The following is a 13,919-nucleotide window of genomic DNA, read 5'->3' as shown; positions in this document are numbered from 1 at the left end:
TAAAAGTCTTTGAAGTTAAATTTTGATGTCAACTGTATTTTTTGACTTAGGCCAATAAAATAAGCAATTAAAGAAAAAAACACTTCATTGGTGTCGTAATTATTTAACGTCATGTTATTATATGAAAAACAGATGCTGTTGTTGAGACTAACTGTTTATGACAACGAAGACATTCTGCACTGTAAGCAACACATTAGTGACCTTTTCAAAACAAGGGGTAAAAACTGATTTAACCAATATGCCAGCGACACTGAATCAAGTCACTGGTTGAAAAAAATACAAATAAAAAAGCTATGCAACACATAAAATCAGCAACAAATTCTTTTCTTTTTAATTTATATGGGAAAATTAGGACTCCTATTCAACCTAATGTAGGCTCCAAGTTTTAAAACAAACTTTGTTTGGGGATCCAGCATATATAAATCCTTTTTTAAACTGGTTTAGGGGGACAATCTCAAACTTATCAAATATCTTGTATCTTCTTATGGCAAAAAAAAAAAAAAAAAAAAAATCTCCTGTTGCACTTCATTTTTATTCTTTAGATGATTCTCAAGTTTAAGAAAACAAAAAACATCAACAAGGGAACAAAGAAAAACAGAGTCCACAGAGCTCTGCAGCGTCAAGCGTTTGGCTGCCACAGAAAAGTCTAGCACCTCCTGCTGCTTGGGAGGCTTCTAGTCTAGCTGCTCCTGCTTTATCCTGTTTGAATTGGGCCCTCGCTGACTTGTCCTCCTCAGTTCCCTCCTCAGGACGTACTCGCTGAACTGGGATGAGTCCACGCCTCCGCCGCAGGAGCCAGCGATCTCGAAGCCACGTTGCTGGAGACGCTCTAGAACCTGGGAAATGTGGAACAAGATAGAAGGGGGGAGGATGTCAGAAGCAAGATATTGATTATAGAAGGAAATGCACACGGTTGGTCATTTCTTGGTAAAAGTCAGTGTGATAAGCCAGTCAGGGAGTCGCTACAACAGTGATGCTAAATTGTTAACCACTAACCTTTTGTTCACTGCTGCAAAGCTGAAAAGCATTCAATCACCCAAAACTCCTCCAATTATGTGCTGCTGCCTTAGTCTAGCATTGGAAACAGCTTTGGGAGTAAGTAGCAGCAACATACGGCTTGTGACGGGAATTTGGATGGGACTTTCGCAAGACTTTCACAAAACCAAGAGCCTCTCATATTGCCTCATACCTCATTTTCATTGTTTTCTAGTGTATATGTGTGTTTGTCTATGTGTGTGTAGCTGTTCCTGATCCCACAGCCTCGCAGACATCTACAGACGTGTCCAGGGGGGTTGTAGGATCACATTCCATCGAAGAGGCCCCAGGGAGCAGTGAGGCTTTCTCTCTGCCACTTGGCTCAGTGTGGGCTGCTCAGGAAAAAAAAAACCCTCTCCCCAATTCTCCCCCAGGCCCAAGCCTTCACCAAAACTACAAAGGTCCCCCTACTGCTGGCAGCTCTCTCTGCTCCCCTTCCTTCTCTCAAACCCCCCGCCCTGCCTCCATTAGCCGCAGATACAGCATTCACCGCCGGCGTGCTTTAATAACCAAACAGGATTATGGGCCCTGCCTGGGGACAACCTGCTAGGGAGCATGCTCACTCTCTTGCTTGCTCTCCACGACTCTCTCTCACACACACACACACACACACACACACACACACACACACACACACACACACACACACACACACACACACACTCCAGAGTCTGGTTTGTGTGTGTGTGTTTTTTGGGAAGGAGGCGGTGATTTGACTTCCTCAGACGGAGACATAGTCCAAAATCATTGTAAAATCTTTTCAAATATGCCTTTACTTCATCCTTTATGGATGCATGTCTGAGGATTTTACCATCAATGAGTTATTGGAGTATGAATTTATAATCTGGGAAATGCAGGATTGCCAAATACATGCAGACAATAACAATGGAGGTTGACACAAAAAGAGTGTTTTGTTGAGTAAAGGCTTACTTGTGTGTGCAGCATACACCTATTTTTTAAAAGCTTCAGTTTTGCATGTATTAGTTTCAGGTAAAAACACAGTTCCTGGGAAAGGATCATATTTTAATAGAAAGCAAATTGAAACTTGACCTCTAGTTCTTACAACAAACTTATTTTCTATCTCCTTGTAATGAATGGTGTTCGAATAGACTCCCAACCCTTAGATTTATAACACCCCTAATAACTTATAAGAGTTTACAAAGGCAAAGTTAACTTTAATAAACAAAGATAAACTAATATATCAGAAGTGCACAACCTCAAGATATTGCTGGTATTGATTCACTAAGGCATCCAATTCTTAGTAGGAAATCTTGCCAAATGCTTTTCGGATGTTATACGCAGAAACAATACTTGAACAGAACACCATCAAAGTCTTGATTTTATTTTAAATTGGACGTCAATCTGTTGATCCACTAAGACACTCAGAGTTACTGACTTGTGTTTTCATTACACGCTGAACTTCCTCTTTCTTCTTCCTTACAGTTTCCTTTTGCACCACTGATAAAGGTCTCAGCTGTTCCACTATGTAAAACTCCCATCATTAACAACTTTCTCATCACTTTTCATTAGTTTGGCCCTAATGCCCACTGTAAGCTGGCGTTTTGGTCATCATTGTTCAAATAATTCACAACAAACTTGAAATGGGCTGAGAGGCTCCTTCAGCTTCTCTGGTCTCTGTTTTCAGTCTTTAAACCATCTAGCACATGGTGGAAGACTCTGGCCAATGTAATGACTTTTTAGACCAAGAGACCAAAATAAAATGTTTATAGGTTGTGAGACATGGTTTCACCTGAAGTAATGGGTTGAACAGAGACCTTTCAAACTGTATGTAAAACCAAAAGTCCAGATTAACTGATTTTTTTTTTGGCATATGAAGCACACCTACAGCTTCATTTTTGTGTGATGCAATGTTATATGTTCAAAACCATCCAAAAACATAGTGTTACATCAGTGGATAGTACTGAAGCTCAGCCCTTTTTCAGCTCTCCAGTTACAGTCAACATTATTATTCCATACAAATCACAGAAAGTAAAGATGGTGGTAGACTTGTGTAATGATAGCTTTCTAAATTAGCGCTTTGATGAACTCATCAAAGCACCCATTTTTCTGCGAGGCCGTTCTTGTAATTTGATTGGATTAAAAAAGATAAAAAAAAGAAAGCCTGCAATCAGACATAACTAATTTTTTATGACAGAAAAAGGCTAAATGAGCACAACATTACTGCAATCAATTATTATGTTTTCAAGATAGATGGATACAAACCTGGACAGAGTTGAGGTGACAGTACCCATTCAGTGGGAACCGGATGACGTGTGTGGAGTCGTGGTTCCAGCCAGCATTGACGGAGTTGCACATAACGTCTCCGATTTCTGGAAACACATCTTCGATCAGGGCCTTGTCACCGCTGAGTGTGATCCTCTCACCCAGGTCGGGTGCAACACGCACCACCAAGCACTCGCAGGGACGGGACACCCGACCTAGCTCCTGGTCCTGGCGCCAGCGCTCCAGCTCAGCAAGCATGGGCTGCAGCTGGAAATATCGTGCTTCCTCATACAGCAGGCTGTAGTCCTGTAGGATATAAAAGTTGAAGGGTTTTCACATCATTGCATTCTCGAAAAAGAAATGTGAAGTTGTCGGCCTTAACGGTTTACACATTAAAACCATGGTAAATATGGTATATGTTTTCAGGGTTGTATCAAATATGTTGTTCCTGTTGATTATTCTGTTTAGATTTCAAAGTATTTTGTAATATTTTTTGTTTTTTCCCTCCTAGATCGATGCTTAATTGTACAATATTATCTTCTACACAGGTAGTCTTGATGCAGAATTCTGGACAATCTGGATACTAGAGAGCAACATACTAAAAGACACAAAAAGCAAAACAGTTAAAAGTCGTCATTTTCTTTCTAAAGCTGAGATATTCCAAAAAAACCCCCAGAAAGAACAAGGAAGCTTTAAAAGCACTGTTCTACATGAATGAACAATAAACCCTAGTCGAGACACCACTCAGGAAAAATTACAAAAGATCCAAAGTAGAGAAGATACAGGGCGACGTGTAACACAGGGTTGCATGGGCTAGAGGAGCAGAGCCTTTACTCACAGCACTGCAGGGCCTAAACTGCACCACATTCCAGTTTTCACATGATCCTCTCAACATCTACTCACTGAGCATATGGCCTTAGCCTGAACTTGGTCTTGTCTTTTGCCTCTGCTTATTTTAACTGACATACTTTTTGCACAGTGGACAGTCCATCTGATAATGTGGTTATTTGTTTTCTCCCAGGGCAAGTTCAATAATTATTGCTTAACTATTTGAGTGGGGGGTGGGCTGCTTATGTGCCACATACAGTGACAGGCACCTTGGATGGACACTTGGCACAAGAACACAGAGAGCTGCAGAAAAAAGGATATCGTATGGCCATGGGTGTCAGTATAATTGTTTCAGTACGAGCCTGCTTTTTTACTTATGTATTGCAAAAGAATCTTTGCCAGTTTGTAGCTAGAAGGAATCAAACTGCATCTCTTGATGAGGAAATGCTTTGCAATTGGGGTTTGTTTGGTAGAGCCCTGATATTTTCTCTCCAGCATGTGAACCATTTTCAGTAACTCAGGGAGGACCAGTGACCAAAGGCGTTCCACGGCCTTAGCATTCATTGTGTGTGTTAAGTTGTAGGACTGCTGACTGGCTGATGGGAATTTACAGTTTCTAGGATGGGCATCAACTTACTTTGAAGTCGTCGGGGATGAGGAGCTTGGACGTCCTGAGGAAGTTGAGGATATAGCGGAACATGTGTCCATCCCTGTCAATGAAGTAGTGCTGCTTCAGGCTGTCCAGGACTATAGGCTCTGTGCCATCAAAGAGACGACCAATTCTGCCCGTAAGAGAGAGAGAGGAGGGGTGGTGATTTAAGCAGAAAGGGAGGTAAGGAAGGAAGAAGGAGGACAACATATCAGTGTATTTTTTACACTCACAAACAATACTTGTAACAATTTTTAAAACCTAAACTTGATCTCACTAAATCTGTCTTAAAGAAAGAAAGAAAGAAGGTCCTGAGAGGTCAAGGCCAGCTGGTGCTTGGTTGCCTGAGGCAGGGAGGCAGTCACCCGCGGGCCTGTGCTTGGAGCGACAGTGTGGCCTCCCAGCCTCCAGATGGCTCCATGCCCTTTGGCTCTTTACTGCCGCTGTGACATCTGTCAGAATAACCAAGTTGCCTTTGTCTGCTCTCTGCATTCTGCACTTAAAGTGCTCACAAATTGTTTACCCCTTTAAAATAGCAGAGTTTTACAAAATGTGACATCTGGCCGTCGCGTTACAACAATAACCAATAAACAACAAACTGCGAGGAAATTCTGACAAAAAAACATTAGGCTCCATCAGAAAACATCCCTGTAAAACACACAATACATGCAAAAATCCTGCCACAAATGGTTACCCCTGACCCTGGATCTTAACCTTCCCCCTCCACTTAAAATACATCTGTATGGCAGGGCAAACTCACCGAGATTCTGGAAATTTTGTTAAGGTGGCCAGACTGCTGGTGTACATGTGCCCACCTACATCGATGTGCACAGGAGCATTGGACTTGGTGAGCTGAGCAGGTGTTGGGATGCCCTGGTTACTCAAGGGAGACACCGGTGACCGTGTGATCATGGGCCTGGACATGCTGGAGCGATTATCCTGAGGGAGCACAAAGGAAATGCATGTAGGAAGACACATTAGATTGTAATCTTCTGCTGCAAATGAAACAGACAATTAAAACAACTCTAGGGAAGATCGAAAAAATTAGTATATTAGGAAAGAAAAAAGAAAGAAAGGCTAATAAGAGACAACAATCTGTGCATTTCTTTATCCAATATATTCTGCAGTCAGGAGTGGAGAGCAAGGGTGGGTTTTTTTCTTGTTACCCTTTTCTGTGCAAGATAGAGCAGCCCGACCTTGACCTGAATGTTGCCACAATCCACAAGCATCCACTCCTGTGGGCCATAATCTCCAAAACCAAATTAATTTGGAGCATCAATCTCAGTCATGAAAATGAGCAATAATGATTCCTGATTTGAATACTATAATAGGATTTGGAGAATAACGTCTCACGATAACCTACAAACACCATTAGGAGACGATTTCTGTTAAGCTCTGAGATGAAAAATGACTTTATACCCGAAAAAGTTTGAGTGAAGATTGGAGAAAACCTCAAAAGTGTCCCGATCACTAAGGAGTGAGCAGGACATTAGACACATCTGCTTTAAAAAACAAAACAAATAAAAACAAAACAAAACCGTGAACTCAACACATACATTTTACAGTATATTGCACAGGAAGGACTATCTGACACTGTGTGCGCAGTCTACGGTTGAGGGCACCGAGGTGATGATTTCTTCGATTCGGTAAATAAAAAAAACAAAACTACCAAAAAACAAAGTGTCCGGCACTTCGCTCCATAAAGTCGAAAGTTAAATCGCTCTCCCCCTCCCCAGACAACACGACACTTTTACGCGTTTACCTGCGCCGGCATCACTGTGGTTGGAGAGGAAGTCACCGAATGGTCATTTTGCTTCAGAGATGCTGCGGGAACGGGCTCTCCTCTGACAGCGAACATCAGCGAGCTCTCCCTGCACTCCGCCGCTCGGATCGGGAGCCGTTTGAGGGAAGCGTGCACGGACTCATCCACGGAACTGATTGGACGGGGACGCTTTCTCGCCTTCTGATGCGTTAAGTCCATGATATCCGTTTCGTCCATTACGGCTCAGACGTTTAGGGTCAAAGAGATAGGAGAAAGCAGTGAGGCTTTTTTTTTCACCCTCTCCAACACACCTGCCAAAAATGAAGAGGCGTGAAAAAAATAGCGAGCACCGGGGGTGAGAGCGAAAGCCGTTGCTGTCACACGGAGCGGCTTCTTTGCAGTGGCTGGGAGAAGTCAAAGCCCCCGACAACATTAGCATTGTAGCGCCCGCGGCTCTTTTGGGCTGTCGCTGTTTCAGTGGCAGGTATGTGTGTCGCATTTTCGCGGAATGAAACAAATCCTGCCTTAGCCTGCAAAATGCGATCGTCTGCTTATGATGCGATTTGGGTTAACACGCCACATCTGGACCTTGAACAGCTGGCCTTTGCCCCCCTTTTCGGAGCAGTGTTTCCACGCGCGACCACTGCCCCCCCCTGCCCATTGTTCAGCAGCAGTTTTTGTTCAGCCTTCCAACACATCAGTCGAACAAAGTTGAGTCTGTGACAAAGCCGAAACAGTGGCCAACCTTCTCAATCACATGGACAAAAAAAAGAAAAGAAAAGAAAAAAATACCACTGCAATAGCCCATTCAACCCCCCCCCCCCCCCCCCCAAAATACAACCTCCCCCCACCCATACACACACTTACCAGCCATAAGCACCTGATTGATTGTGCGCTTTCCAGTCACACAAAAGCAGTCAGGAACATCACTCTTATTTTTTAGATGGCCAAATGCATTCTGAATATGATGTTTTAAGGGAAAAGACTCTTCACTATTTACAGGCTGCAAGATGTTATCAATAACTAAACGTCCTTGAGGTCAGCAAAGAAACACTGCATGTGAAGTACCAGCTAACACCCCTTCAAATCAACGGTGTGACCCTCAGAGCAGCTATAAAACTTCTTCATCTGTTTCTCCCTGGCTCTGTGTCTGACAAGTCTAAGCGCTGCGGTGTGGTGTTAACACCACCTCCAGTGACCACATCAGCATTGCAAAGCTACCACACTAATGATATCGTGGAGTATAAAACCAGACCACAACATGTCCAATTGCGGTTAAAAGTACTGCCACAGCACTCTCCTGGGTTGTTTTTTTTTCCGCAGAAGAAATGTAGGGAATCCACAATTTTTAATAACATTCAGATTAAAATTAATTAGTTCAACCACTGGCCTTAAAACATCCACATTCCTGTTTCTCATTGGCAGTGTGAGTTTCACACCTAGATACCCAATTAGCAATTAAGCTTGCCTTTGAGTGTAGGCCTCCAATGCGGTGTGTGATCCTGGTCTGATTTGCATGCCACTTGTGCACACGCTGATAAGCGCAGGCAGCAGCCATACATAGTTTTAAAATTCAACTCCAGAATCCCTCGCAGAAGGCAAAGGGGCCTGCGGGGCAAAAGAGAGAGAAATCACATGGCTGCTCTTCAAAAGGGGACCTGTGTAAGGCAGCCGGCAAAGTGCGTGGGATCACACTCAGAATGCAGGTAATTTGTTCCCTGACTAATTTGTGGAGATGGTGGTGTGTGCGTGTGTGTGTGTGAGAGAGAGTGAGTGAGAGAAAGTGTGTGCCTGTGGAGAGTAAGTTCTGAAAACAGCTTGGTGGAATTGGATTTCCTCAAAGCCTTGTCATTGCAAAGGTGGATTGAGTGTAAAATCTGTGAGGCATTATGGAAAATTGCAGGGGAGAAAGAAGAGAGAGTGAAAGAGAACGGGTGGTTGGGTGGGTGGGAAGTGGAGGGTTGGGAGCTGGAGGGAGCCAGTTGAGGGAATGAGCTCTCATATCACAAAATCATCCCGAGTTGCTGGAAATAAAGACGTGTCGTGAACCTTTAGTCGGACCTGTGTCTACGTTGCTCAAAATCAGTTCAAAGGTCACAGCGTCCTCAGAATCTACAAGTACGAATCCTGAGATGTGCCACACGAGCGCTTTTCCAACCTGTTGCCATTTTGAATTTGGCACAGCGCTACAGAAGTCTCTCATGCATGTTAGGATGTTTGCGAAAGAAGTCAAAACGTATGTGTTCAGGGAATCTGTTCGTTTATCCAGCTCGTGTAATTTTGTTGCACCACAGTATGCACAAACAAATCTAAAACATGCGCAGAGCATCAAAGCCCGGAGCAGTCGAGCTACTCCCTTTTGTTTCTGTTGTTTTTCACCAGTTTTCTTTCAGGCCTTTAATGCAAGACCATCTTTCTTCAAACTTTAAGGAACTAACACCTTACAGTAGCTCAGGTTGAATATTTAGTAAGAAATAGCAGGGTATGTGTTCCACTAATAATTAATCCAAAAACATAGAAAGCAAGGATCTGTCTGCTGTTGTAATAATTGAAGGGCCTTCTGGGGTTCAGCATATGTAACAGACTGACTTTAAGTTGGCCATCCCAGAATGCAACTCTTCACTGTTTCGACATATCTCACAAGATACAATTAGCATTTCAGATCAGAGCATTAACATTCAGTTCAAGGCAGGCAGACTGGTATTTACATAATCTGGATGGGTTGTCTCTGCTTTGTTGCCTGTGGCCATTTGTTTGAAATGTCCATACACAGACAACTACAAACTCTGGGTTAACATCAGTTGCCGCTAGCTGTATATATAAAATATATATGAAAAAGGTAATGATGAACTGTTATAACAGCATGGTTTGGGTAAAAACTGTAAGCTAGATCAAATGCATATCCCACTGGACTTTGTATACTTTGTAAATATAAAGTAACTGCATGCTGCAGCAAAGCCAAAATACCGCATTTCAATAAAACTTTTGTCATTGTCATTAATGTTTTTGTTTTCACATCCCCCCTCTTTGATGACAACTGACATAAGCATATAAGTTCTGAACAATGACTGCAGAGACTTTGTCTTCAAACTGACTCCACGTCTTATACTTAACAGTAAAGGGAGTATTTGGTATGTTTCAAATGACCCGTGGAGATGTGTTTAGTATGAAAAAGTACTAAGGCATTAAATGAAAGAATGAAGAGGTTGCCCACACAAACACAAACACATCACCACATTTGAACATACTATGCAAACCTGTACCGTACTTTAAAGCATCTTGTTGATTTTATGTGTAGTCACCATTTCAATTTTTGGCTGTAACTTGCATAAAAATAATCATTTCCAGTAGAGCACGGTGGTCCGGATAAGCTTTGATTCTCCACACGATCAAGAATTTCATACACAGCTGGTAACTATAAAACAAGCCATAGTAGTGCTTACTTATTTATCAACCAGGAACACACAATTACTCCCTCAGTTTTCTCAGACGTACTAATCTACTTGAAAACGATTCTTTGTGGAGTTACTGGAGCTGTACATCAGCATGACATCACAGATAAGGAAGTGTGATCAGTGCTATGTAGCCGCAGGCTGTTAGAGACTGTAGTGCATGTTCACTGGCATAGAGCAAACTATCCCAGGGCACAGGAGTGGCAGAGCCACTACAAAAATACAATAACAGCATTTCTCTCCCAGTGTTCCAATCGAGAGCAAGCAAAGATGAAGTTCAAACCGATCCTGTAGTTTCACTAATGCGATTCTGGCCTGTTTTGTTAAGTGTCTTCTTTCAGCTCAGAGCTCTGTTTGTAAATCTACTGTCACTGTGAAACAGATGAACTGAAGCCCTATATACAGTTCCCCCCCCCCCTCCCCCCTTTCCCTTTTTAACAGCGCCATCAGGTGATCGGTCCTGACAACCAAACATCTCAGTCCCACCATTCTCTTTATTCATTCACCCCCTGGAACTCGTGAAACTGGCTAAGGGCTTCATTACAGGTGACCAGAGCTGGATTTGAGTATTCTCCCTGGGGTCCAGTGGTAGATGTTTAGTAATCAAACACAATCTTTTATTTTATTTTATTTAAAAAAAATCTTTATATTTTAGGATACCACATGCAATACTGTAGAAAGTACACACTTTAAACGGAGTACATGTCTGTTTACAAAGTATAGTCCTACAGGCGAAATAAGTCGATACTGTTACTACTACTGAGTAAGTATATCTGTGCCGATTCGCATCCGGACCTTGGAGTTGATTACGCACGGCGCGGTGGTAAAGCGATTAGACTAAAGACTAAATTCGCTCCTATTTTCGTCTTTAAATGCATAAATGTGAATCTCATAACGCGGACATGGCTTGCATTAACGGATGATTCACAGATTCCGCACTGACGTGTGTAAAAGGTACATCCTGTCATACAGAATAAGAAATACGCCCTCGGCAAAATTACTCCACAATGGCGTCTTTCATTAGAAGATCTAGGGCAGCCAGGAAATGGAAGTGTTTCACGACAAAACTCACTTCGAAAAACCTTTACGAAAACGACAAACGCGGGTTTAAGTAAGTTACGAGCAAGTTGCACAGCAGCAGCAGACACGGAGACGGCGATGTTTTCCGATCTGAAACGCGCCAGGAGCGAATTCACACGGTGGATAAGTAGAGTCTTTGCTCGACAAGATCACAGTCTGAGCCCGCTGTTCGTTTAGATTGGATGCACCAGAACGTCCTACATTGTAGTCACGCGCATACATTTGTACAGTAAGTAAGGGACAATAGCCAGGAAGTGGTTAAATATTTTTTAAGAACTGTACCGCTCGAATCGCTTGGCACATGCGTAAAAGCTGCTGCGCCTCTATGTCCCAGTCCATCCAACCTCGGGAATAAAATCAAACCAAATAAATCTTCGCTTACCTGAAACATAGAGCGGCATAAAGTATCTTTTTGGGCACCTTTTCCGTCCGATTTGGCCCACGATCTGCCTCTGTTCCTACACCAGTGAGAAATGCAATAGCTTGGCTAAGGTAGACAGAACAAAATACAGAGAATACTTGCTCCAGGGCTCCGAAACCCCTCAAGGCAAAGATCAGGATACAATTAGCTCATGTCTCTGCCCCAGTCTAAACCAATCTGCAAAATAAAACCGCGAGCAAAGAAAGAGATCACAGCAGCAGTGCCTCAGTCTTTGTTGAGTTTATGTTTTTATAAAATCAAATATTTTTTTTCTTTCTGCATTTACAACACCCTCACCCCTCCTGCCTCCAACTTGCCTATTGCCTCGGTCTCGCAGAGAAGCTGATTTTAATCGTTATGATTAGTTTTGATGTAACGTTCCCCCGGGCGATTTCTACAAATGGATGGAGTGTTTTTCTGCCAGGGAGGAAAGGCAGCAGATGATGATAATTATATAGATTGTTGGTGGAGTCCTTTGATTTTTTTTCACCCCCTTACTTTTCAGACATCTAACCTGACTAGTTTGCTTCTTTAACGTATACACGCAGCATGTGCTCCCTGACAACTTGTTGATTAACCTTGAATCAACGAAATTAATAGAATGTGCTTAAATGAAATTCTCACTCGAGTTTGGTCTTTGTGATCTTTTCAGTCTCTTTCCTCCCTTTGGACAACCTCCAAATGACGTAGACCAGTTGTATAAATAAGCACTTGCAGCTTGCCTTGCCTCAATCAAGTCTGAATCAGTGCCCGAGGGTGATGTGCGAGCTCATTTCAAATGTTCAACCATGCATGATTTCAGGAAGATTGAGGCACTTCTGAGGCTTTTAGAATTACTTTGGGGATGCAAACAGTAAAGGAATTACATGTTCAAAGTTACAAGTCAACAGGCATAATTATTCTTTCCGAGTTAAGAGTGGTGTTTTGTGCACATGTGGGCACAGGGTTGACAGTTATTCCTTTAGATTCTTAATAGTTATCCCCATACCATACACTATGAAGGAAGGCTGAAATATCTCCTGCGCCCCCTACTGGGCAGAACATAAACTTTCTTATATGAAAGCAAAGCTGTTAGTGTAACTTTACCCAACATAAAAAGCAGAGAAACCAGAGAGAAAAAAAGATGGATAAGACATCAATTTAAACTAAATATTTATAAACATGCCATGTAGCCTAATGTTCACGCAGAGACAAAACTGAATCCAAGCTCGTTTTGAAGTTCAAGCAACAGTGGAGAAACAATGCCACGTCACTAGGGACTGATGGACTGAACCATGTGAAAACATATTTCAGCTCTTTTCATCAGGAAAGTGGTGTCCTCAGATCTTTTATAAATTACAAACAAAATTGCCTTTTGAGGATGAACGTCCAATTCGGCCATGAAACTTTCCACTTTTTGACCAGCACGTCCCACAGGGACAGGGGATTCAACTGTTAAGATGAGGTTACTTTTTCCACAGGTTGCTGGTTTGGGCCACAATACTTCAAGAATCAGGTGTCAGCCATGATGCCATAAGAATGAACAACCTTTATAGAAATCCCATATGTTATTTTTTCCTGCACGAGTGAAGCTGTCTTTAATATAAACTTCAAAGCATTCAAAATGTGTATCATGAAACTAACCAGGGTAGACTGCTGAATGAGTGCGGTGTTGGTTGCCAAAAAAAGGAACCTAAGCAATTGTTCCAATGTCCCTGTGAACGGCAGGTATTTAACTTGGATTTAGACCTAAATAATGGCAGCAACAGCAGGCCTGCACTCACTGGCTGTACCACATTTTGGTGGACAAATTATCCAGATTGGTTGCAGATGTTAAATTTGCCCCAAACAGAAACTGCCGAACCTGAATGACATCATAGGGTTATAAATGCTCTCACTGGAGAAAGCAGAGAGGAAGCCTGGAAAACTCACTCCGCCTGCTGGAATTTTTCTTTTCTTTTTTTTAATTTATTTATTTATTTTAACGGACTACAGTAATGTCTCAGAAACACTAGGTGTGATTACTTGCATGACAATTGGTCTCTGCTGTTAACACTTAGTGAGAGTAAGTTTTGAAAGAGGAAGTTCAATAAGCATTAGAAGTCCAGGAAAGCTTTTCTTTAGACTTTTCCTAATTGCACCCTAACTTGCTAGAATAACTACTGCCTTATGGTGGCTAAAGATTGCAAACTTCAAATAGTACTGGTGTGCAACATTTAGATTAGTCAGCTTGTTTACTGTGTGATTATTTAATTGTGCCACAGCTACACTGCATGTTAACATTTATTATTATCCCATAAGTTTCTGTTCTGGACAAAGTGATAATTTATGTAACTTCTAAGCAAACTCCATTTACCATTAATAATTCACTGCCCTCTGCATATATATTTTATTACCTACACACATGACACTCCCCCTACCCCTGCGCCCAAACCCGTTGATAAACCTAAATTGTGTGAATTAACACTGCACTTATAGTACCTTACTCGG

The 13,919-nt window shown here is 42.2% G+C and overlaps 1 protein-coding gene across 4 annotated transcripts; it reads right to left on the bottom strand.

Annotated features, from left to right (window-relative positions):
• Positions 1-513: 513 nt before the first annotated feature.
• Positions 514-11,869, bottom strand: LOC147308381 (BTB/POZ domain-containing protein KCTD1). Of its 4 annotated transcripts, XM_086272636.1 has the most exons (6): positions 11,768-11,869; positions 11,412-11,487; positions 5,496-5,674; positions 4,724-4,868; positions 3,259-3,564; positions 514-836 (listed from the first exon to the last, which is right to left on the bottom strand). In XM_086272636.1, the coding sequence occupies exons 2-6, from the start codon at positions 11,418-11,420 to the stop codon at positions 675-677; spliced, it is 801 nt and encodes a 266-aa protein (XP_086128762.1). In that variant the 5' UTR covers positions 11,421-11,487; positions 11,768-11,869; the 3' UTR covers positions 514-674. The 4 variants fall into 4 exon arrangements, with proteins under 4 accessions (XP_086128762.1, XP_086128761.1, XP_086128763.1 ...); XM_086272635.1 differs by lacking the exon at positions 11,768-11,869 and having other exon boundaries at positions 11,412-11,751; XM_086272637.1 differs by lacking the exons at positions 11,412-11,487; positions 11,768-11,869 and adding an exon at positions 7,365-7,810.
• Positions 11,870-13,919: the final 2,050 nt, after the last annotated feature.

Source organism: Aulonocara sp. 'chitande type north' Nkhata Bay, linkage group LG18, assembly GCF_057382095.1.
Source record: "Aulonocara sp. 'chitande type north' Nkhata Bay isolate Kocher_YH1m ecotype deep benthic linkage group LG18, A_spYH_male_GT1.1, whole genome shotgun sequence".
In the NCBI taxonomy this organism is placed as follows: Eukaryota; Metazoa; Chordata; class Actinopteri; order Cichliformes; family Cichlidae; genus Aulonocara; species Aulonocara sp. 'chitande type north' Nkhata Bay.
The sequence above is the reverse complement of the archived record's forward strand: the minus strand, read 5'-3'. Positions and strand labels throughout refer to the sequence as shown.

Bases quoted from the DNA above. Each gene is read 5' to 3' on its own strand.
- LOC147308381 (XM_086272634.1), bottom strand. From the start codon at position 6,734: ATGGACGAAACGGATATCATGGACTTAACGCATCAGAAGGCGAGAAAG. The intron at 4,869-5,495 runs GTGAGTTTGCCC...TCTTACGGGCAG, and splicing joins ACAAAATTTCCAGAATCTCG to AATTGGTCGTCTCTTTGATG. The intron at 3,565-4,723 runs GTAAGTTGATGC...TATATCCTACAG, and splicing joins TCATCCCCGACGACTTCAAA to GACTACAGCCTGCTGTATGA.